A 23,307-nucleotide genomic window follows, 5' to 3' on the forward strand; every position below is an offset into this window, starting at 1 on the left:
GGGGGAGGACCTAAGACTTACCACAGGGCAGGGCACCCTGACTGCTCTTTGGACTGGAGAGGGAGGGGGAGAATGGTGGGAGGAGGGGGAGAAGGGTGGGAGGAGGGGGAGGGAGGTTGGTGGCTGGGAGGAGACGGAAACTTGTTGTTTTTTCCTTTTCTCAATAAAAAAAAAACAAAACAAAACAAAAAACCCCTTCCCCAACGTAGCACATCTCTGGCTTCTATTGAGAGGCCAGCACATCTTTGAAATAAATCGGTTGATTTAGTTCAGCAGAAAAAAAAATACATATTCAGAGCCAGGAATAGTAACACATATCTTAATCACAGCACTCAAAACGCAGAGGCAAACAAGTCCTTGTGAGTTTGAGGCCACTGTGGTCTACATAGCAAGCTCCAGGTCAAAAACAGATACTTAGTAAGGCCCTGTCTCAAAACAAAATTCATGAGCCTTGGGCTTAGAAATGTCTGGGAATTAGCCTAGCTTCTTTTTTTTTCCTATGTGCAAAGCACAGTCCTGAGTAAGAACCACAGATCTCTGGAAAGACAACAGTCCTGAGTAAGAACCACAGATCTCTGGAAAGACAACAGTCCTGAGTAAGAACCACAGATCTCTGGAAAGACAACAGTCCTGAGTAAGAACCACAGATCTCTGGGAAGACAGTACCAACAAAGGTTGGGACATTCTTATTCTCTCCTACCCATTTCTCCCTCAATTTTGACTGACTATAAGGGTAGAAGGCACTCCTTAATGTGAGTTTGTTCAAAAAATAGTAATTGGATGGCCAAACTAACTTTTCTGATAATCCTACTTCAGTAAAAATCCAAAAAGCAATCAATTAAAAACTGTTAGATTTAATCTATATTGAGTAAACTCTCTGGCCTACAGTCATTAATGTTGTGATTAAGACGGGAACAGTACTGCAAGCCAGAGATTTCCATACTCTCTAAGTAGGAAAGTTTTAGGGACAGTGATATGGTGGCTTTGGAGGCAGCTGAGGTGGGGATGGATGTTGTAGAATTTTGTGGCTATAATGTATTTAGTAATGGTGGTTATGGAGGAGGTGGCCCTGTTTACAGTGGAGGAAGCAGAGGCAATAGAAGAGGTAGGCAGCATTATGGAATCCAGAACAGTGGCTATGCTGGTTCAAATGAAATCCATAAACCAAGAAAGTAGGGGAAGCTTTGATGATGGTAGTGAGAGAAATTTTGAAGATGGAAGAAACTACAGTGGTTTTGGAAATTCTGTCGTCAGTTTTCAAATTTTGCATCTATGAAAAGGAAGAAACTTTAGAGGCAGAAGCTCTGATTCCTATCATGTTTGAGGCCAACAATTTGTGAAACCTCAAAACCAAAGTGGATCCAGCAGTTCCAGCAGCAGTGGTGGCTATGATGGGGCAGAAGGTTTTAATTATTGCTGAGAAACAAAGCTTAGCGGGAGACGAGAGGCAGAGAAATGACAGGGAAGCTGCAGGTTACGACAGATCTGTGTGCTCAGCCAATCACCAAGGTAGCAGTGCCTAGCTACTAGGAAAATGATGTCTTAAACAATACTCATGTGTAGGCAAAAAAATCAAGGACTGTACTTATGACTAATTGTATAGCAGGTCATTTTAGTTTCTATTCTGTAGAGAGTATAAAGCCTTCCAACAAAGGCTTTAATGTGGTCCTTTTTTTTCTCCTGCCCATGCTGTCGATTGTTAAACGTAGTGGAATGATTGGGTTGCTGAATAAATGTGTGCTTAAAATTAATAATAATGTATAGTAATTGCTGGTACTTAAGTATTTTCCTTCGCCTGTAGTTTAAGAAGCAGCAAACACGGGTCTAGAGGCCAACTCTGACACATGACCTCTTTTTGTTTAGCTCTCAAGGAAGACTCATTTTTAGTTTTAAATTGCTGGCTTATCTATTTATTTGATTCTTTTCATTTTCTGGGTTTTGTTTTATATTGTGACCCAAAGTGACCTGGAACTCGCTGTGTAGCACAAGCTGCCCTTGAAATTGCAGCTATTCTCCTGTCTCAGGCTCTTGAGTGCTGGGATTGCAGATATCAGCCATGCCTGCTTTTAACGGTTAGTTTAAAAAGAATAATTCACACTAGCTGAGTGTGTTAGTACAGGCCTATGATCTCATTACTCAGGAAGGAGAGGCAGGAGGATTGTAACAAGTACAAGCTCAACCTGGTCTAAATAGTGTGTTTTAGGCTACTCAGAGCTACACAATGAGACCCTGTTTCAATAAAGATCAAAGATATAGAGAGAGAGACAGACAGAAAGAGAGAGAAAGGAAAAAGGTAAAATCATGTGTACCCCATAAAGTTTAATATCTATCTGGTCTATCAGGTAGGTCTTTTGTAAAAAAAAAAAAAAGAAAAAAAAAAAGATGTGTTAACCTTTGCTATAGGCAATAAGCAATTTGAGGGCAAGGATTTTTTTTTTTAACCTTCTCATTGCATGGCCTACTCCTGGCACAATGCATGACGCTTGTTGAATAAAATAATGAACTGACAAGTACAATTGGTAGTATGTATGCATATGTGCATTCAAGTAGGTACATGTATACATGTGTGCACTGCATGAAGATGCCACAGGACAATATCAGGTATCTGTCTCCATCACACTCCACCTTATTTTTCCAGACAGGGTCTTTCACTGAACATGGGGCCTATCCATCTAGCTAAGAGCTCCAGGGAGTCTTCTGTCTCTGTTCCTTCAGTGCTGAGGTTCTGGATCTGTTGTAGTGGAAAACCACCTGGTAGTTCTGGTGGCTTGGCAGCTCAAACCCAAAATAATCACACAGAAACTATATTTTTAAAACACTGCTTGGCCCATTAGCTCTAGTTTCTTATTGCTAACTCTTACATCTAAATTTAACCAATCTGCATTAATCTGTGCATCACCTTGAGGTCGTGGCCTACCAGCAAAATTTCAACACGTCTGTGTCCAGCAGTGGTTCCATGGCTTCTTTTGACTCCGCCTCCTTTCTTCCAGCATTCAGTTTAGTTTTCCCCGCCTAGCTCTGTTCTACCTTATCAGATCAAGCCAGTTTGTTTTTAAATTAACCAATGGTATTCACAGCATAAAGAGGAGAATCCCACAGCATGGATCCACCTCATTATTCCCAGTTTTCATGTGGTAATCCAGATAAGAATCCCGGCCCTCAAGCTTGCAGAGCAGACACTTTATGAACTAAGCCATCTTCCCAGCCCACACTGGTATTTTTTTAAAGTGCAATTTATTATTGCCTCTCAATGCTCCAATAAAATACACCATCGAGGTATGCTGTTTCTGACTTTTTCTAGATCATTGGTTCTCAACCTTTGCCTGGCTCCAACATTTTAATACAGTTCCTCATGTTGTGGTGACCCCCAACCATAAGATTTCTGTTGTTACTTCATAATCATAACTTTGCTATGGTTATGAATTTTAATGCAAATATTATTTTGAAAATAGAGGTTTGTCAAGGGGATTATGACCCACATGCTGATAAACACTGCTTTAGATGAAAACTTGGGCAGATGGCAATTCTCCAGTAACACTAAAAGACAAAACATAATCTGATGGAGGAGGGTCTTCTTTCTATCTGTTGTTTCATTGGTTAGGTAATAAAGAAACTGCTTGGCCTCCGATAGGACAGAAAATTAGGTAGGCAGAGTAGACAGAACAGAATGTTGGGAGAAAGAAGCTGAGTCAGACGGTCGCCATGATTCTCCCACTCAAGACAGACGCAGGTTAAGATCTTCCCTGGTAAGCCACCTCGTGGGCTACACAGATTATTAGAAATGGGTTAGATCAATATGTAAAAGCTAGCCAATAAGAGGCTAGCCAATAATGGGCCAAGCAGTGTTTAAAAGAATACAGTTTCTGTGTAATTATTTCGGGTAAAGCTAGTTGGGTGGCGGGACGCAGCCCACGCAGCTCATATTACAACAATAATCTTGATTTAGCAATCGGTATGTAGTTCATCTAAGAGATTAATCAAATTCCTCAGTCTTACTGTCTGGTGGCACAGGCCCATAATCCCAGTACTTGGAAGGTATATGCTGGAGGAGGATCATGCTTAGGCTCAGAAAGAGAGTAATTTTGAGGCCACTATGAGCTACGTGAGACAACCCCCCCCAAAAAAAGAATATCTCTTCAGTCTTTCCTCCAGATAAACTCTTCTTCCCTTGCCATACCAAGGCCTATAGACTTCAAATGTCTTTGGAAGAAATATTAAATAGAGATATGATATTGGACTTTATGGGGGCACACATAATTTTTTTTATTTTCCTTCCACTTTGAATCTTCAAAAGGCTAGGCATGTGAATATAGAAGGAAAATAAGAAAATTGGTCCTTTCTTCCTTAGTGAAATGGCTTCCCACTACTGGGGTCTCTGGTCTTTTCAAAGGCCTTGTCACTGAGAATCTATCTTCTGTAGTCTGGGAGTTCTGAATTGACACATTTCTATTTAGTGTTCAACTCCTTCTATGCTGAGGTATTCAGAGGTTTTTCTCCAGCTTCCTGTTGCAGGGATTCCTGTAACCACCCCTCCCCTAGATGGTTTTATTTTATAGGGTCCAGGATGAGTTAACCTCCATTTGATTCCCTGGAAACACTTAAACATGGTCTGTCAAGAAAAACTAACCAAATACAGAACAATTCTAACACAATCTCCAACACCATCAACCTTCTCCTTCTGCTGAGGGCTACACTGGCTTTTGTAGCTCTAATGTTCTGCTTCTGTTGCAGAGAATAAATGTCAAATTCTGGTGAGTTATTTTTCCACTGTTACCTAGCACATATGTACCTACCTGCTACCTTGAGAAAAGTGGATTTATTTACTTTTGGACGAACTGTGGGGAGAATGAAATCTAATTTCCAGCATACTGTGCCACTGGTTATTATAAAATTTATAGAAGAACAAGAGGCAAGGCCGGGCTGTACATCAGTTGGTAAAATGTTCCTCGTCTATCAGCGTTTCAGCATGAGAGCACTGTTACATGGCTGCACTTAAGGTTCAGGAGGTATTACCACCCTGGACCTCTCACTTTTAGGGAAGATGAAGTGAAAACATCTTTAGTACCACATAAGCTAGACATAGTGGCACAAGCACATAATCCTAACACTTAGGATGTAGCAGTAGGAGGGTCAGAAGTTCAAGAACGTCCTCTGTTGCATAAAAACATTAAACCCAGCCCTCTCTCAAAAAAATGTATTTTAAAGAAAAGAAAAAGGACTCAAAATGGTGACTGGGGTTGGGGGAGGTATATCTGGGAGGAGTTGGGGGAAGGAGTGGGAGCATGAATATGATCAAGATACATTTTATAAACTTCTCAAAGAAAATTAATAAATATTATTTTAAAAACTCAACAAAATAAGACTAGAAGGTAAAGCCCACAACATACATAAAATTCGTTGTGATACAGTTTACTAGTCCAGGCTTGACCCTGCACCATGGAATTTGCAGCTACAAAACACTCACTCAAGAACTAGGTGACTATCTGCTGCATCCAGACAAGACTTCCAGTGGAGAGCCTGGGACACCAACCCAGCCACAAAATCTTTGACCTGCCTACCATTCATCCTGCCTGTAAGATCTGTACGGTAAAGGTGGCTCAGATCTTGTGGGAGACTGGTCCAAATTGAGACCAAAGCCACGAGAAGGAACCCATGCCAGACACTGCCTCGAGGGTCAGGAATCAGAACTGGATAGCGCAGAGACATAGGATAGAACCAAACATGCCTGGGTGAAAAAATGTCGATAAAATTATTCCTAATGATACTCTGTGTTCCTCGTAGACTGAAGCCTAGCATAATCATCACCAGAGGGGCTTCATCCAACAACTGATGGGGTAAGATGCAGAGCCCGACAGCCAAACATTAGGAAGAGCTCCTGGAATCCTGCAGGGAAAGGCAAGGAAGGATTGTAGGAGTCAAAGGGGTCAAGTCATCACAAGAAGCTGTTGTAGGAGCGAGTTGCTTGTCATCCCAGCTAGCTTACACCTGAAATACACCCAAAATAATCACACAGAAATTATACTAATTAAATCAGTGCCTGGCCCATTATCTCTAGCCTCTTATTGGCTAACTCTCACATCTTGATTTAACCCATTTCTGTTAATCTGTATATTACCACGTGGCAGTGGACTACCTGGAAATATTTGGCATGTCTGTCTCTGGCAGCTCCATGGTGGCTCTCTGTCTCTCTCTTTCTTCCTCTCAGAATTCAGTTCTGTCTCCCCACCTATGTAAGTTCTGCCCTATCACCAGGCCCAGAGCAGTTTCTTTATTAACCAGTGAAAGCAGCACAAATACAGAAGGACCTCCTACACCAAGAAACGGCCCACAGAATCAACTAATCAGGGCTCAAAGAGGCTCACATAGACTGAATCACAATTGGGGAGCCTATATGGGTCTGATCTAGGTCCTCTGCATATATGTTATGGATGTGTAGCTTGGTGTTCTTGTGGGACTCCTAACAGTGGGAGCAAGACTTGTCTTTTCCTTCTTCTGGGTTGCCTCATCCAGCCTTAGTATGAGGGCATGTGACTATTTTTAGTATGACTTGAAATGCTATCTTTGGTTGATATCCCTGGGAGGCCTGCCCTTTTCTGAAGGCAAATGAAGAAGTAGTGGATCTGGGGTAAAAGACGGGGAGGAGGGGAGGGAGGGGAAATTGTGATTGGGATGTAATAAAAGACAGGAGAATAATTTTTTTAAAAAAGGAGTTGAACAACCAAATTAGAAAAAAAATATTAAAAAAATCACACACACATACACACAATAATTTCACAATGTCTTAAGTAGGTATATGATTTTGTATTGGGCTGTATTCACAGATATCTCTAATTGCCTTCAGCCCACATGTAGTGTATTAGAAACACCACAATAAATCTTTTCCTGGGGAGAAAGTCAACCCAGGTTCTAGGTTCTTCCACTGTCTCTGTTCTGTGTTACAGAGACAGGTAGGTTTTTCTTGAGACTTGACCAAATGAGGAAAATTGGGTTGGCATTCCATCTTAAGGGGTCTCTGACTAGTATTTGTTGGTTATTGTTGGTGGTGCTTTGTTGTTTTGAGAAAAGATCTCTCACTACAGCTCTGGTTGGCCTCAAACTCACTAAGTATCCAAGCCTGGACTAGAACTCATGATAGTCCTCCTGCATCAGCTTTTCAGGCACGAGTATCAGAGGTCTGAGGTAGCTTACCATTTAAACTCTCCCATTTTTGGTTAAAGGACAGGGGAGAGGTAGGGAGGGGAGCAGAGAAAAATGTAGAGCACAATAAAAATCAATAAGAAAGAAAAAACTCTCCCATTTTTAAAAGTGAGAATGATCTCAAGGGTTCTAGGATGGTGGATGCAAATGCCCAGCTCTTCCATGTCTAGCAGACTTCTTTGTTCCTAGGTCCATTTCTTTTGCAAATAAAGAAAGACATTTTTTTCCAGGTCAGTTTCCAACTTGGACTCTTGCACACCTGTTAAGCACACTAGTTTTCAAGCTTGGACTCTTGCACACCCGTAGATCGCACTCACATTCAATCCTTGTCTCTTAACACCTGTTAAGCACACTCATTTTCAAGCTTGGACTCTTGCACATCTGTTGGCCAAAGGGAATGACATAAGTGTCTCTCTTGAGAATACCTCCTCTTCCGCGGGTGCTTGAGAGCACTTGAGGTGTAGTAGATATTTTCACTCTGGTCCTGTCACTCTTATGGGTGATGAAGTGAAAGATGACAATAACTCTCTGCAAAGAAATTCTTCCACAGACTCCTTTGCTGCTCCCTCTCTAATAAGGCTTCTTATCTATTAGAGCATTTTCCATGTAAATTCTGTACATGATGGTCTGGCTCCAGTGTTTCTCATATCTACTATAGAACATCTATTATCTTCCTGGAAAGTTGAATTTTAATCATATTATGTAACTATTATTTTTCCAAATATTTATGTGAAATCGCCTCTCTAGAACAACATACTAGCTTTATCCTGCATTTTCATTACTCATAAGCATAGTGTTCCAGTTAGAGAAATCCCAGCACCCTCTACCTGGTAAGTAAAGCTCTAGGATTTCAAGGAGACCTCAAACAATTGTAACTACTGGAGTGATGGAAAATGAGGACATAAAATCCTAAATTGTTAAGGAGAGTGTGGAAATAAAAAGAAAGTCAGGTAGCCATTTATTTAATATTTTGCAGTGCCGGCAATTGAACCCAGGCCCCCATGCAAACTATGAAATTACGCTACTATTGAGCCACATGCCCAGCCCAGTAATGTCTTCAAATTGGCAAGACATTGGCTGCTATTAACTAAGTTCTTATTGTTATCGTACTAGGAATTATTGATAACCAGGAGTTGTTGAATAAACAACGCACTGGTGCTGATACAACACTGGAGTAGTGATGCTGATGGTTCCAAACCAGACTTTCATTACATTCTCAAAGAAATCCATGACTGACAGAGGTTAAGCACCACTGCTCCAGAGAGAAGAGGAGAGACAATGGGACCACTTTGCCTTGTTTTTACATGCTGGTTCCATCCTCCCTCAGGCACACTGGAGACTTTCTCTATGAATTTTGGGTTCTCAGTTACTAAAAGGAGGATCATTTTGTACAAACCACAATATTCCTATGGAAAAGAAATTGACTTCTTTGGTTTGGTTTCTGTTTGTAGAGACACAGTCTCATGTAGCCCAGGATAGCCTAGAACACACTACGTAGACAAGTTGGCTTCAGGCTCCTAATCACCCTGTCTCAGATCTCAAATGCTGCCATCACACCTGGCCCAGGAAATGAAGTTTCTTTTTAATCAGTGCTGTATGTATATTTGGCCTTCAAGAAATGCTAGTCTCCTCCTTAGTATATGCAAGATACAGTATTTAAACTACAGGTAGATTATTTTATTTCTAATGGATAACATATTCCTCTTTCAAAGATTTTTCTGCCCTTAACGGGCAACAGGCGGCTGCTTAATTTCCACATTATATTCAACCTAAACTTTATTAGCATTATGCCTAAAAGAAGTTTCTGAAGCCCAGAAATATCCACATACATTCATTCTCTTTGTAAGGATGGAATTATTTAAATACCACCACACCCTGGCATTTTTCCATTCTAAGCCCATATTGCTATGAGAACTAGGAGGAGAAAATCCCTTGAACTGAACAAGAGATCTGATCCTCTTAAACGACACACGAAGCAGCTTCTACAAAGGGGGAAAGCCGTTGCTAATCCCATAGATTCAGCGAAGGAGGCTCGAAAGGGTTAAAGTGGAAGGCTTGTACAAACTTTGCTCTCGCATCTCCTCCCTCCCTCTGGGGCTCCACACAGCTCTGGCAGAGCTGAGCTGAGTGGAATAGTCACCTTTCCTGCATTCGCTAAACTGTTGCCTGTAAAGGAGGAAAGAGGAACTTAACCAATTCGGGCTGTTTCTATTCAAATGTTCCAAGAGGGCATCTACACATCTGGAGACTTCTCAGTGCTCTTTGAAGCTTAGAAGAAACGCACATCAGAAACTGCACTCTGAAACCGTAAGTGCTAACAGATTTTAAGTAACTAACTGAAGGTGCTTTTCTGCTTTTCTGAAAAGGCTGACTCTTCAGGAAGGTGAAAGAGAATGTATGGGCATAGTACTGTTTCTTTGGGTAGGGGGACTCTTCAGGGTTTTCTTCTATTTTCCAGATATACCAGAGGTGCTCCTGAACAAGTTGTCTGCTGGTCTGAGCTTCAAGGGGGATATGTAAAAGGCCAACTGCATTCATTCATTCTGTGACCCAGGAAAGGTAAGAAATATGTAGAAGTACAATGATGCTATTCACGCCGAAGTGAGCATGAATTTTATTTACCAGTAGGTGTAACAGGCACCTTCTGCGGCAAAAGATATAGCAACTCCAAGGAGCACTCACTGCTGACGTTGGTTTTCCATAGGTTGTTAAGAAACTGGATACTCTAAGAGTATCTACCTCCCTTAGTTTCTGGTTCCTCATTAGGCAGATATATGCAAGCAGAATGTGTTAACTCTTGAAAGTGATACCAATTAACAGCTGGGACTTGTTTTCTGGAATTTATTGGTTGTTTTTCTTCCCTGTTTGTGTGTTGGGAGATCAGCTCTGAAATTATGTACAGCAGGTAGTATGCAAAGAAGTATAAAATGGCCCAGGATTGTTTCCAGAACTTTATCAATAAAAAGAATAAGCAATGATTGGGGCACCCCAGTGACCAAAACAAGGATAAGTTTACACTGATTTCTGTGTCCCCAGCACTAACCTTAGTGCTTGGAATTTGATTGGCACTCAGCAAAGTTTGACTGAATAAATGTCAGTCTGATTTTGTAGACCTGCGTAGAACTTTGCCGCTTTCATTAGAAATAAGGCTTACACTTGTGATCCCCCCTGCTGTGGGTAGACAAAGAAAGTGCCACATTCTTTCCTTATTTTAAGGAGAAAAATTCATGATCTATGAGTGTATGTAATTTTATTCCTATGGGACTTTATATACTAAATTTAGCAATCCAAATCTTATAGTAAAATACAAGATTTTTAATACCAAGAATTTGTTTACCAAGTTAATGATTAAATATGCAAATAGAAAACCAAAACCAAAGTTTCACTCATATCACTCTTGGGTATGTTTATTTACATTATAAGTGAAGTAAAGCAGATAGTTGTTAGGTTTATGTTGAGATTGCCAATTAACTATATTAATGTCCTTTTCTTTTCCTTTTCCTCCAAACTTCCTTCTCCTTTCCTTTCTCCCTCTCTTCTTTCCCAATATTTTCCCATTTCTCTTCCTTCTCTTTGTCTCAACAACTCATTTCTTCCCATCTCTTTCCCCCCACATCCCTCTTTATCTATACCCACCTTAGAATTTTTCCGTGCTCTCTCTCCCTCTCCTTTCTTTTCTAATTTCCTCTCCTATGTCTTTTCCTAGATTCTCACCTTAATGTCCACCATTCACTCTTATCTTTATCCAGCAACACCTTCCAATCACTTTCCACAAAGACTAGAAATTAAGTTATATTTATATAATTTCAGGGAAAGAATGCAGAATGAGAAAATAATTCTATAAAAATCTTTCCATGACAATCAGATCCCCAGAATGGATAGAAATGTTGTTCTTTTTTGTTTTGCTTTTTTCCTTTCATATGGTGCAGAGCTTTGCATGGAAAAGTCCTGTTATCTGTGCAATTTATTAGTTAATTATCAAAAAACCGCAGTATTGCTATTTGGAAAACTTTTATGAGACATTGTCACAGATATAGAAACACAGGGACAATTCCCTGATCCTTTACTTTTCATTTAACAAAGTTAAATTCAAAGCCCTTTATGAATTTTACAAATGAAACTGATACACCTGTCTAAATCGACCCAGGCATTTGCTATCCACAAACTACAGAGGTTTTAAGAAATTGTATAATTAATTTTGAACAATCAAATTGAATATTTAAAGAAACTGACAATTGTCACAGATGTCATTGTTATCTAACCTTCATCAATCTTCATAGAATTCTGATAAGTAATAAGTATTCAAACCTAAGGAAATATCCTGGTCAATGATATAGGACCCAAAAAAATGCACTCTCATTTATTACCAAAAGCCATATAATTACAAGTATACTTTCTAAACTTTCAAAATTAACTGCTAGAGGATGTGGCTTGGTGGTAGAACAATTGACCAGCAGGCATAAGATTCTTGGTTCAATCCCCATAGCAGCCAAAAGAGAGAGAGAAGAAAATTTAGTTCACGCCTGTAGTTTTCTCTTAAAAGTGCATAACTAAAATGAAAATTGAAGAATGAAGTTTTAATAGTTATTATTCCTTTAATTCCATATTATAATCTGGAATTTAGTCTCTATACAATAAGCCATTGAGAAGAATGAGAGAAGATTAGAAAAAAAAAGAAATTCAGGCTTTTCTCTAGGTTGTGCTGTTAGTCCTTGTTATCTGAGAGTACTAAATTCATGAATCCAACCAATTGCAGGTTCAGTCAACTGCAGATGGCAAATTAATTTTTAAAAATGTGTTCTACTTAGTTGTATAACCTTTTGTTTCTTCTCTCTAGTCCGTAAAAATAGATAGAATAATTTATGTACTATATGCATTGTATTTAGTATTACCAGTAATCTACAGATGGATCATAACACACAGAAAGATGTATAAAAATTCTATGTAAACGAGCCACTTTACATAAGATAGTGAGCATGCTTGGACTGCTGGAAGCTGTGGGGATCTGTAACCAATGCTAAGGGGCAGTTACAGTCACAACTAAATCAGAAATAAGGGAGGGTTGTATTTTTCTGCAAGCCTTTAGCGCTAAGTGCATTTCTTCATTCATATCCATGCATTGGTATTGACCAGCTACTGTAAGCAGATTTATATAAGAGACAGGATACTATATGACAACATCAAGGAGTATAGAAAACATAGCAAATAGATATCTCCAGTTTTAGCCAAGGGTAATTCCTCTTGGAGAGAAATAAAACGTGGGAATTAAGATTGGGGTGAGAAACCAAGGTCAGTTTCAGAAGCTGAAGCTTCAAGAATGATAGTATTTCCCTATGCAGAGATATATAAAGATAGAGGAAATTTTCCCAACAAAAATCTGAAAGCAAAGAATCAGACTGAGTGGGTATTGCTGGAAAGGAGGATATTAGAATGAATTAAGGGCAGTCTGCACACTGGTAATCTTACATATCAAGTTAAGGAGAATGGAGCAAAGTCCAATGGCAATAAGAAGCCTCAAAGCAATTTGTGATCTCCTTTATCCTGTTATTGTAAGGAAGTCAAAATCAAATCATATATTAATAGAATGTAAGGTAAAAATAACAACTTGAGCATTATGCATAAGCCAAAACATTTAAAAATGTTTCATTGTGTATATTCATTGCATGTGGTACTGTGTTGCATCAAGACATGTCGTACAAGTGCATATTGTTACACTGAGTATATATCTCCTATATCCTCACCCTTCCAACAATCCCTTTTTTTCCTAGACAGTTTTGCTTCTATTTTCATTCCCCCTCCCATGTGTGTGTGTGTGTGATTTTATGTGTCTATATAAAGTCTTGGACCTGTAGATGGGAACAAACCTGTTATTTGTCTTCCTGAGATTAACATAATTTGTTTAATATGCATCTTTCCAGTTGGATCCATTTTCATGGAACCAATGTAACTTTGATCTTTGTGGCTGAAAACTTCCACTGTATAGAATATTTTTTTTATTTTATTTATATGTTCCTCTATTGCTGGATTTTTTTCAAATTTTAAAATACATTCTATGAACATTACTTAGGCATTGGCTGCTGAATAAATTTTAAGGTGTTGGGTATTGGCTACTGCTTGAAAGAAGTAGACAGAGGGATTAGATGAGGAAAATATAAATGATTATCCTCTTGCAGTTGATATTTACTCTCAGGTCTGTGTCTATGTTTGTTCACTTTATTCCTCAGTAAACAAAATCCTGAGTTTACTAATGATGACAATGTGCCAAATTTCAAGGCAGAAGATTTATCAAAGCCTGTGTATTTTATCTACAAGGGTAACCAGAAAGCTACTGTAGTATTGTTAAGGTCTTTCTCATTTAGCTTAATACATAGCGAATGCTTATTTTTCCTTCTGCTTCTCATCTGAAAGGTGTGTGGAAAGTAACTTGAAAACGTAAGGGTGGAAAGCATCTCAAGCTCTTATTTTTAGGCTAGGCTGGTATCGTTCCTTCTGTTGTCTGGTTTTTTTGGTGGAAGAGGTTGTGAGAACTCTCACGTAGCCCAGGCTGGCCCTGATTTTCCCACGTATCTGAAAGTTACCTTGAACTCCTGGTCTTTCTGCCTCTACCTCTTGAGCTTAATGCCATATACCAAGGCTGGTTCTAAGCTGGTGTAGTACTCTTAATTAAAGGAATCACAGGGAGAAGGTTGGTTGGGAAGGAAAGCTGTTCAGACTGTCACCCTAGCTAAGAAAAAACAAGGTATTTGATACCCAAAGGGGCACTTTGATCAAAAGATGCTTCTGTGTGAGTTGCCTATGACTGCCAAGAGTCCTAAATTTGAACTACACTGTTCTGTTTGGAGAGTGGGGCTTCTATGTCTTGATGCATATTAACGTCACCTGTGAAGCTTTTAAGCAATGCAGATATTCACCCTCCACATAAGCTGAGTGATTCAGAACCTCTACAGGGTGTGTGTGTGTGTGTGTGTGTGTGTGTGTGTGTGTGTGTGGCTGTAAACACACTCCAGAAGCTTAATAAGTAATCCTGAAGAATACCCATGACTAAAACACATTCCCTAAAGAATATATGCTTAGAAATAAAGTGGGTAACTTGCTACAAACAGAAATTTCAAGGTCTTGTCCCCAGGGAGTCTTAGCAGCTATCGAGGGAACTGGCCTAGGAATTTGCATTTCAACTAACATATTCCAGGTGCATTATTCTGGTTGAAGAGACTTCTCTCCATTCCTGTTAAGAAATACAATCATGCAAAGCCCAGGGCTTCCTGGTGACTATTTCGCGTGTTCCTTTACTAAAAGTTCCATAACATAGGTTCATAAACTCGGTGGGTTAAACAGACAGAAATTGATACTGTGTGTATGACACAAGCCTCAAATCCCAGCACTTGGAAGGCGGAGTCAGGACAATTTCTACAAGTTGGAGACTAGCCTGGCCTTCATAACAAGTTCCAGGCCAGCCAGTGCTACATAGTGAAACCCTGTCTCAAAATCAAAATTATTCTCTTAGTCTAGAAGGTTGCCTAGATGGCCACTAATGCAAATCCAAGCATCAGCTGGGAAACACATCCTTGGAAATTTGTAAGGGAGAATCCTTCTTCGCCTCATCTAGCCTCTACAGTCTGCTGGCAATCTTTCGCATTCTTTGTTCTGTAGGTCCATCATTGCAGCCTCTCCCACAGTCTTTTCCCTGTGTGTCTTTAAAGAACATCAGTCACTGGATTATGGCCAATACAATGACCTCATTTTAATTTGATTACATCTGCAAAGGCCTTATTACCACATAAGGTCAGAGTCACAGGTACTGGAGGTAAGAACAGCAGGCACAAGCAAGACCTGCACATGTTCAAATCAGACAAAATACCAGCACTAAAATGGAGAAGTGGACACACCCCTGACCAAGAAGCTAGTAACAATTGATACCTGTCAGGAAAGGGGAAAATCTGTTTTCTCCAATGGAATGCCACTGGGTATGTCAACCACACTCTAGGGCAAACTGTACCCAGGAGTAGTTGTCTAGCCCAAAATGAATTCCATGGTGTGTGTGTGTGTGTGTGTGTGTGTGTGTGTGTATACTTTTTGTTTTAATTTATTATTTTTGCCTTATGTGGTTTTTGTTTGTTTTGATTTTTATTTTTTCATTTTGTTTTTTTTTTAAGAGAGGAAGAGAGAGATGGAGAATATGATCTTAAGTGGGTAAGGAAGATGTGAGAGGAATTGGAGTTTGGGAAGGAATCAAAATATATGTGATAAAAAATTAATTTAAAAAGTCCTTCAAGCAATCAATAAAATAAATCTGTATATAGAGGGAAAACAATAGTTCATTCTCAAAGCTCAATGTGCAAAGAATCACTCGCATAGAATGTGTATTTCTAGACCTTGATCCCAGATAACCCAAAATCAAAAAATTATATACTTTAAAGTATAGCAAGTATGTATCCTAGACCATTGCATCCATGATAAAACAAGCAGACTCTTTCTCTTTTGTTCATATCTTTTTTTAGTTTAGATTATACATTTTTTAAACTTTATTTTATTATTATTATTATTATTATTAAAAATTTCCACATCCTCTCCACCTCTCATTTCCCTCCCCCATCCTCCCCACTTCCCCTCCCCCTCCCTCTCCAGTCCAAAGAGCAGTCAGGGTTCCCTGCCCTGATCTTACTACATGTACTGGCTTTGTGGGAGCCTAGTCTGTTTGGATGCTCACCTTCCTAGACCTGGATGGAGTGGGGAGGACCTTGGATTTTGCTAATATCTTATGAGCAAGATGACTTTGTGTCGGAAGCAGGACATTAAGTGGAGGTCAGTGGTCCTCAACCTGTGGGTCTCCATCCTTTGGTGATTGAATGACCCTTTCATGGGGCTCATTTATCAGATATCCTGTATATCCGATATTTATGTTATAATTCATAACACTAGAAAAATTAAAGTTATGAAGTAGCAATGAAAATAATTTTATGGTTGGGGTCACCATAACATGAAGAACTGTATTAAATAAAGGTCACAGTAATAGGATGCTTGAGAACCACTGGTAGAGCGACTAAGATGCATAGGAATCACCCAAAATATAGCAATGAAGACTAGGGAATATAAACTCAAACTGAAGAGTTTCACACTCTAGGTGACTGTGAGTAATGTGGCTTTGGAGCTATTTCTATTAACACTCATTAGATCCGATTTAAAAAAAAAGCAGGAGGAGGCTACTGTGGCAATCTGCTACTGTTGCCTACATAAGTGTGACAAATGGTGGCATTTTTTTCTATTGTTTATTTTGGCCACTTATATTCAATGTTGATCTTTGAGATGGCAATCAGAACCATTCTATTTACACAGAGGAATTACCAATGAAGTCAGGGATCTATCCTACATCTTTCGGAAGGAGTCATTTCTTTACTCAGAATAGGCATGCCCCCCAAGTTCTTTTTATCTACAAATATTCATCAAGTGTATATCCCCACACCATAAACCTAGATGAGAAAGAACAAGAACAATGTTAGGGAAGCCTGGATTCCTAAACATTCTGTGATTCATTAAAATGGCAATTGGCACTGGCACCTGGAGACCGAAAACCAAGGCTTGAAATTCAATGGCTGGCTTTCCAGTGCTTTACAGTCCTGGCTGCAGTTTAGAGTTACTTGGGGAGCTTTGAAAAGTTAGCACTGCTTGAGCCTCATCCCGGACAAATAAAGTCTGAATCTCTCAAGTAGTACCTTGAAGATTGGTAGCCAAAAATCTAGGCTGGGGACCAGGGTCTGCATATTAATAAGAACACTAAGTAAATCTCATGATCTGTCAGCATAAAAAACACAATACGAATCTGGCCTAGTAATTAGCTCCAGTTTAGCAAGTGATACGATTGTTCTTTCAAACTTTTTGTTTCATTTTGTTTTCTCCCTTTCTGTTTAATCTCTTCTTTTATTCTTTTGCCTTTTAAAGGCCATTTCCTGCACAGGAAAAAAGGCATTTAAAATTATGTAAACTCATGCGGTTTTTATTTTAAATCTAATTTTCCTACAGAAAACTAATTTGTAATACCTATGGTCATATCTATTTCAAAATAATTTGCCACCTACTTTTTTTAGATGATTGAACCATTTTTCTTTCTTATTTATTTTCAGGAAAATTAACCTGTGAAGAATCCTAACAGTTGGATTCTCTGAGCCCTGGCCTGTTGTCAGCATACCTGAGACCCTGTGCAGCTGAGAATCAACAGCTCTGACAAGCCTTGCCCTGCAGGATACAGTGAGGAAGTCAACAAGGGTGTAGAGGTTCATGCCCTATACTCTGACATCCTTCAACCCGGGCATCTGTGCAGGAACATTGTAATCTCCAACCTTAGGGAAGATTCACAAAGTCAGGCAAGAGGGCTGAAAACTTGGATATGCTGAGCCAGAGATAGACAAAACCTTTACCAAATCACCTCACAGGGGAACCCAATTAAAGCTACATCGTTAGTCTGAGGATCTAGATGAACTGTGGATAAAAAGGAGCCTTTTCTCCTTCTAGTAAAAACAAAACAAAACAAAAGAGAGCCTCAACAATCTAATATAATACATTAAGAGATTCTTGTCTCCATGCCAGTATTATAAAGTTGTTTCACCATATTTATTTTCACCAGTGTAAGACTAAGAGTGTGAAAACTATTTATTTGTTGTCTATACTGACTAAGAAGCTCTGGTAGGCCTATTTGTAAGGGGTCTGCTTACTAGAGCACAGGGAAGTCTAACAACTGGTAAAGTAGAAGACTACTCACTGCCTTCTTGCTTATGCGCTACTGATTTTGGTCTGTTTCACACTGTTGAAACACCACCAAAACATTCACAGACAGGCCAGGTGACTGTGGAATGCCTCAGGGGCAATAGAAATTAAATAGGAGCAAATATCAACTCAAGTCTTGAGTGATGACGGAGGCGCATTTTAAGTATCATGGAAATCTCACGGGGCGGGCTCATTTCCCCACTCTGGCAACAGACGTTGACACCACTTCAGACAAGTATTCCAACCTGTACATGTATGTAGGATTGTTTCTGAGCCTCCTGGCCATTCTTCTCATCCTGCTCTTCACAATGCTTCTTCGGCTCAAGCATGTCATCTCGCCCATCACCGAGAGCACAGAGAATGTTCCTCAGTTCACGGACGTAGAAATGCAAAGCCGAATTCCCACTCCTTAAAGTCGGAACGCTGGCGAGACTTCCTTGGATGTGAGCAAAGCATGGAGGGGCTGATGTACAGGAAGGCTTTCTTTTTCTTGTGAGGCTTCGCATGTAGCAAGCTGCTCGTGTTTTTTGTTCGTCATTCTTCATCTTGACTGTGCTTGTGGGACATCTAAGAGGCTTAAGAGTCATTCTTTTAAAGGAATACGGCAAATAGGAGCTGGTTGAGCTGGTAGGTTTCCATAGTAACCAGAGAGCTCCTGAGCCCTGAACAAACCGCAGACCACAGAAATTCATATGCAGCAGTTGTTAAAATGCAAGATCCTTGGAAGCTGCAAACAAGAATTTCCCTTAGGATGTTCCGAGGACCCTCAAGAAAATGACAGGCTTTAATTTATTACTTTAACTCTAAAGAATTATTTCATGCATAACACAGACATCTCTTGACATGGAGCTAAATCGTGTCACAGGTGAATGGAAGGGATTCTTAATCTTTCCTCAAAAGAACAATGCTTTAATTATCATAGGCCTTCAGATTTCTCCCAAATTAAAGAAGAGATTTAAAGAGCCTGCTCCTACTTAAGGAGAAATTTTGCAGAAAGTTTCCAGTGAATGAGAAAAATGTGCATATTATATCTATGTTATTACTATTACTGGACTTTTAAAAACGCAGATAACGGCAGATGTATTACTACAATCTGGGACAATGAGCTCCTTCCAAATCAAGGAAAAAATAAGTCAAACTTTTCTCATAAGGATTTTTGCATTATACATGCAGCTTCTTTGTCTTTTTCTCCCTCCTTACCCCAAAGCAGAATTGAGTTGCACATAAGTATGAACTTGATTTGAAGGTTGACTTGGCAACGAAGACACAAGTGTCTATTTTAAAGCAGAATGAAATGATGTTGGGATTCTGTTACTGAGTGACTGTGACTTTGACCAAAGCATGCCAGCTTTCTAGGTCTCGAATTTTTCTCGTTGAAAACTATTCAGAAAGCTATTTCATTATCACTTTTTAGATATGAGTATAAGACACACACAGACTGAAGGAGATAAAACTAAAAGTTACACTGCAACAAGTTGTTATTAAGATCAATGTCCTCAAATGTCACATTTGTCTTTCCCAGAAAATGCTCCTTCCTTCCTGATCCCTGCCAAAAGCTGAAGTGTTTCACTTATTATCTATAAGAAAAGTATATTTTGAAAATTTCCATTCTAATGAGTAGCTCTAGTGTGCCAGTGATGGATAATTCAATTAAAGAAAACTTTACTTTTCAAAGTGAAGCCAAAGGAGACAAGTGACGTTTACAAATTCAAAGTTGCAAAATTGGTTATATTCTTACCGCCAAAGAAATGGGATGCCTGTCTTAGATTTTTACCTGCTTATAAAAAAAATCAGTTGCCCCTTGTAATTAAAGCATTGTCATTAAATTTCAGGGGATGCCCCAAGGGGACTGAGGTGATTGTGCAAAAATGGAATGGATGTGAAATTCATGGCACCCGTGCCAGGCCTATGTCTCTCTATAGTCTGTAAGCAATTTAGATTGGCCCTTTTACTGTGATCTAAATCTAGTATGGTGGTGAAACTCCCAAGTGCTTTCTACTTTTATACACAGTCATTTGCCAATGCTCCCCTCTCCAAGGGGCTGCACAGCATGAAATCCCCACACGCAGAGCTAAATTTAGCAGCAATGCTGACTGTCACACCTGTTACAACTGTGCATTATCAGGGGTAGCAGCTGCATTCTGCACCATTCAGAAGAAATTAGCAGGTAGCCTAAGATGTAGTTAGAACTTTGGGCTTTATCTTTTCCGAAATGCAAAGGCACTCCTTACAGGAATACCTACTGGTGATTTAAGTTGTGTTTATATTCAATACTCGGACTCCATGGACTTTCGAAATGTTTTACTTTTAACCATACATAGGCTACCCCAAGGAGGGCAATAGACCCAAGAACTTAAAGACGCAGGTATCCCATTATTTCAGGTTCTCTTTTTGCTGCCCACAGTATTTGAATGCACTTTACCATAGAGAAATCAGTGGCTGGATAAATATCAGAAATAGTTACAATTTCCACAGTAGTAAACAGGAAGCTCCTCAATGCCTTGCTGCTGAAGCTGATGGAGACGCAGCCTCCCAGTTACCTAACCACCACAACCCAAATTGCAGAATATTAAAGCTGCTTTGGAAGTACTACCTTGGGTGATGAGTCCTAATTTATAATCAGGTTACTCACCAGGAAAACAACCACCCTCTTTCATCACAAAAACCCCTGTGGGATCCAGATCTTAACTGAGCATGAATCAAGGCACACAGCAGAGATTACACCAAAATAGCAACATAATCCACCACAGCTTCCAGTGGTTTAACATAAATGGAAATGCATTTAAGCAGGTGTCATTTTGGTAACTCACATGGTGTTTAATCTTTAAGAAAATAAACTGAATGTTTTCACGATAGCGAGGAAAAATTCAAATGTATTATATCCTTGAATGTATTAATTAGTATGCTACAGCTTTAAAAGTCAGCTATAAGAACCCATGGGCATAGTTTGAATTTATTTTTCTGTGCAAAATACAGACTCGATGATTCCCTGCCCCATCCCATTCTCCCTCAAATTGCATGTGAACTGGGATATAAACAGGTAGGTCATTTACATGTATGTGTACTTTATTTTAAGAAAAGTTTAATTTTATTGGATCATATGTATATAAAAATGCTCATCATGAATGAATCAACAATTCATTGCAATGTAACATATACAAAGACCACATGAATTCTCCAAATAGTATACATTAATATGGTAACTACTAATGATGTATAATTGCATATATTTAAGAATTACTCGTCATATGAAACAAGGCATATTGTAAAGGGTTATGCACCATGTACTGGGTAACAACTGTTAATGTTAAACAAGGAAAGATTAATGTATCCAACCAAACATTTCTATGCATGCAAAATGAAAAATTTTGGACTTCAAAAGCTAATTTTGATTGTGTAGATATCATCATACTTACTAAGTAGGTGTAAGGGGTCCATTTAGTGCATTTAACTAGTTATATTAAGTAAGACATTTTATTCACCTGTGTTTGAACAAAATAGCTTTGGTTTTTACAAAAATGAAGACTTGTGTGAGAAAATCAAGAATTCTTTGGTTTTAACTCAGTTATATTTGAATTAGATTCATAGGGTATTCAAATGGAATCATATTTATATTAATATTCAGCATGTCACTTTGATCCTGGATAATAAGCGCTGACTGCTTTTGTTTGCTGATAACAAATGGCTGTTGTCCGAAGATGTAAATTGCACGGCATTAGCTTCTTCATCGCAATATAAACTGTAATAACTGCTACAAATTTCTGGAACTTGTCATTTGGAGGTCTCATTATTATTCTGTGTTTACTAACCTCCCAGCTATCATTCTTTTCCCACTTGCAAACTGATGGGCAAACTTGTTTATTTAGCACTAAGATGAAAAAAATCAAATAACATTCAACTATCAATGAGAATGAATATGAAGGATGAGTGAGATCAGGCGTCTGAAGTGACATACTCTACCATACACACACACCAATGGGATATTTTTCTTAAAACATTAGATTGATCAATGTTATGTATATATGTAGTTTGCCAGCATGTATGCAACTGCAGCATGTGCATTTCTGGTACCGTCAGAGGTCAGAAGAGAGTTTCCTATTACTGGCACTCAAGTTAGAAATGATTGTAAGTCACCAGATGGGTACCAGGAATCCAACCTGGGTCCTCTACAAGGACAAGTGTTCTTACCTCCTGAGCCATCAATCTGAGGCAATAGGTTACATTTTAAATGGATCTTCCATTTTGTACTTTCATTTGACCCTCACAGTAACCTTATGAATAACAGTAGAGAAAGCATGCAGTGTATTTGACAAGACAGCACAGGAAGCAGGGGAGATTTGTAAGCTATTCATAGTAATTCAGAGACAAAATCAAGATTGCCCTGCACTTCTCTGTACTCCAACCTTGGCATTCTCCCCACACTTTGCTTGTGAGTATTGAATAAACATTTCAAATATATCCATTCTATAACAGAGTTATGCCCTAGGACTGATTAATTCTTCATCACAGGCAACTCAAAACAAATAATTATAATTCTGCCACTTGTTTTAGTTAGTCTTATATATGCCAGAGTGATCTCAAACTTGCTATGTAGCAAGAGATGATCTGAAACTTATTATTCTTTTAGCTTTTATTGATTCTTTGTGGATTTCACATCATGTAGCCTGACCCCACTCTTCTCTCTGTCCCCTTGTGTCTGTCCTCTGCCCTTACAACCCCAAAAACAAAACAAATTTAAAAAAAAAAAAACAAACCTAACAAACAAAGCAACAACAACAGAAAAGGATGTGATAGCTGTAGTGTGACCCTACGCATCACACCGTTTGCCCTTTAGTCTGTTCATCTTGACTTGTAAGTGTTCCTTGCCATGAGTCATTGGTCTGGTTAGAGGCCTCTGGTTTCTTCTACACTATAGATGCTGGGCTCTCACTGGGACTCCTCTGGGATGTCCTGTTTTGCCTTGTGTATTGGAGATCCTGAAGTTTTGGATCTGTGGATTTTTTCCTTTCACATGCTCCAACAGTTCATAGTTGAGGTGAATTTGGGCTAACTCATGACCCTGATTCTGGGCCTGAGTAATAGCTAGGTAGGTCAGCCAGCCAGCCTTCCCTCATTGTCACTATCCAGGCAGGCTCTTCAGCAGCATCTCTGGTAGCTCACTCAATGGAGCCTACAGCAAAGAACTGGGCCAGTTCTCTTGTTCTCAGTACCTCAGGGATAGCTTTCCTGTGCCCCCTCCAACAGGGTGAGCTTTCGTGTGCTACCCAGGTGAGGCTCACTCCATGTTGAAGGATGGGGCCATCTTTCTTAAGTGTGGAGATTATCTCTCTCTTGATGGGCAGGACAAGCTCT

The 23,307-nt window shown here is 39.3% G+C and overlaps 1 protein-coding gene across 2 annotated transcripts; it reads left to right on the forward strand.

The window, feature by feature from the left end:
• Positions 1–9,328: 9,328 nt before the first annotated feature.
• Sertm2 (serine rich and transmembrane domain containing 2) lies at positions 9,329–21,679 on the forward strand. 2 transcript variants are annotated; one of them, XM_026777954.1, is made up of 3 exons: positions 9,329–9,504; positions 9,656–9,756; positions 17,316–21,679. In XM_026777954.1, exon 3 carries the CDS (start codon positions 18,099–18,101, stop codon positions 18,366–18,368), a length of 270 nt encoding a protein of 89 aa, XP_026633755.1. In that variant the 5' UTR covers positions 9,329–9,504; positions 9,656–9,756; positions 17,316–18,098; the 3' UTR covers positions 18,369–21,679. The 2 variants fall into 2 exon arrangements, with proteins under 2 accessions (XP_026633755.1, XP_026633756.1); XM_026777955.1 differs by lacking the exon at positions 9,656–9,756.
• The last annotated feature ends 1,628 nt before the right edge of the window (positions 21,680–23,307 follow it).

Source organism: Microtus ochrogaster, unplaced genomic scaffold (genome assembly GCF_000317375.1).
Source record: "Microtus ochrogaster isolate Prairie Vole_2 unplaced genomic scaffold, MicOch1.0 UNK92, whole genome shotgun sequence".
In the NCBI taxonomy this organism is placed as follows: domain Eukaryota; kingdom Metazoa; phylum Chordata; class Mammalia; order Rodentia; family Cricetidae; genus Microtus; species Microtus ochrogaster.

Coding starts and splice junctions, on each gene's coding strand:
- Sertm2 (XM_026777954.1), top strand. CDS start 18,099: ATGACGGAGGCGCATTTTAAGTATCATGGAAATCTCACGGGGCGGGCT.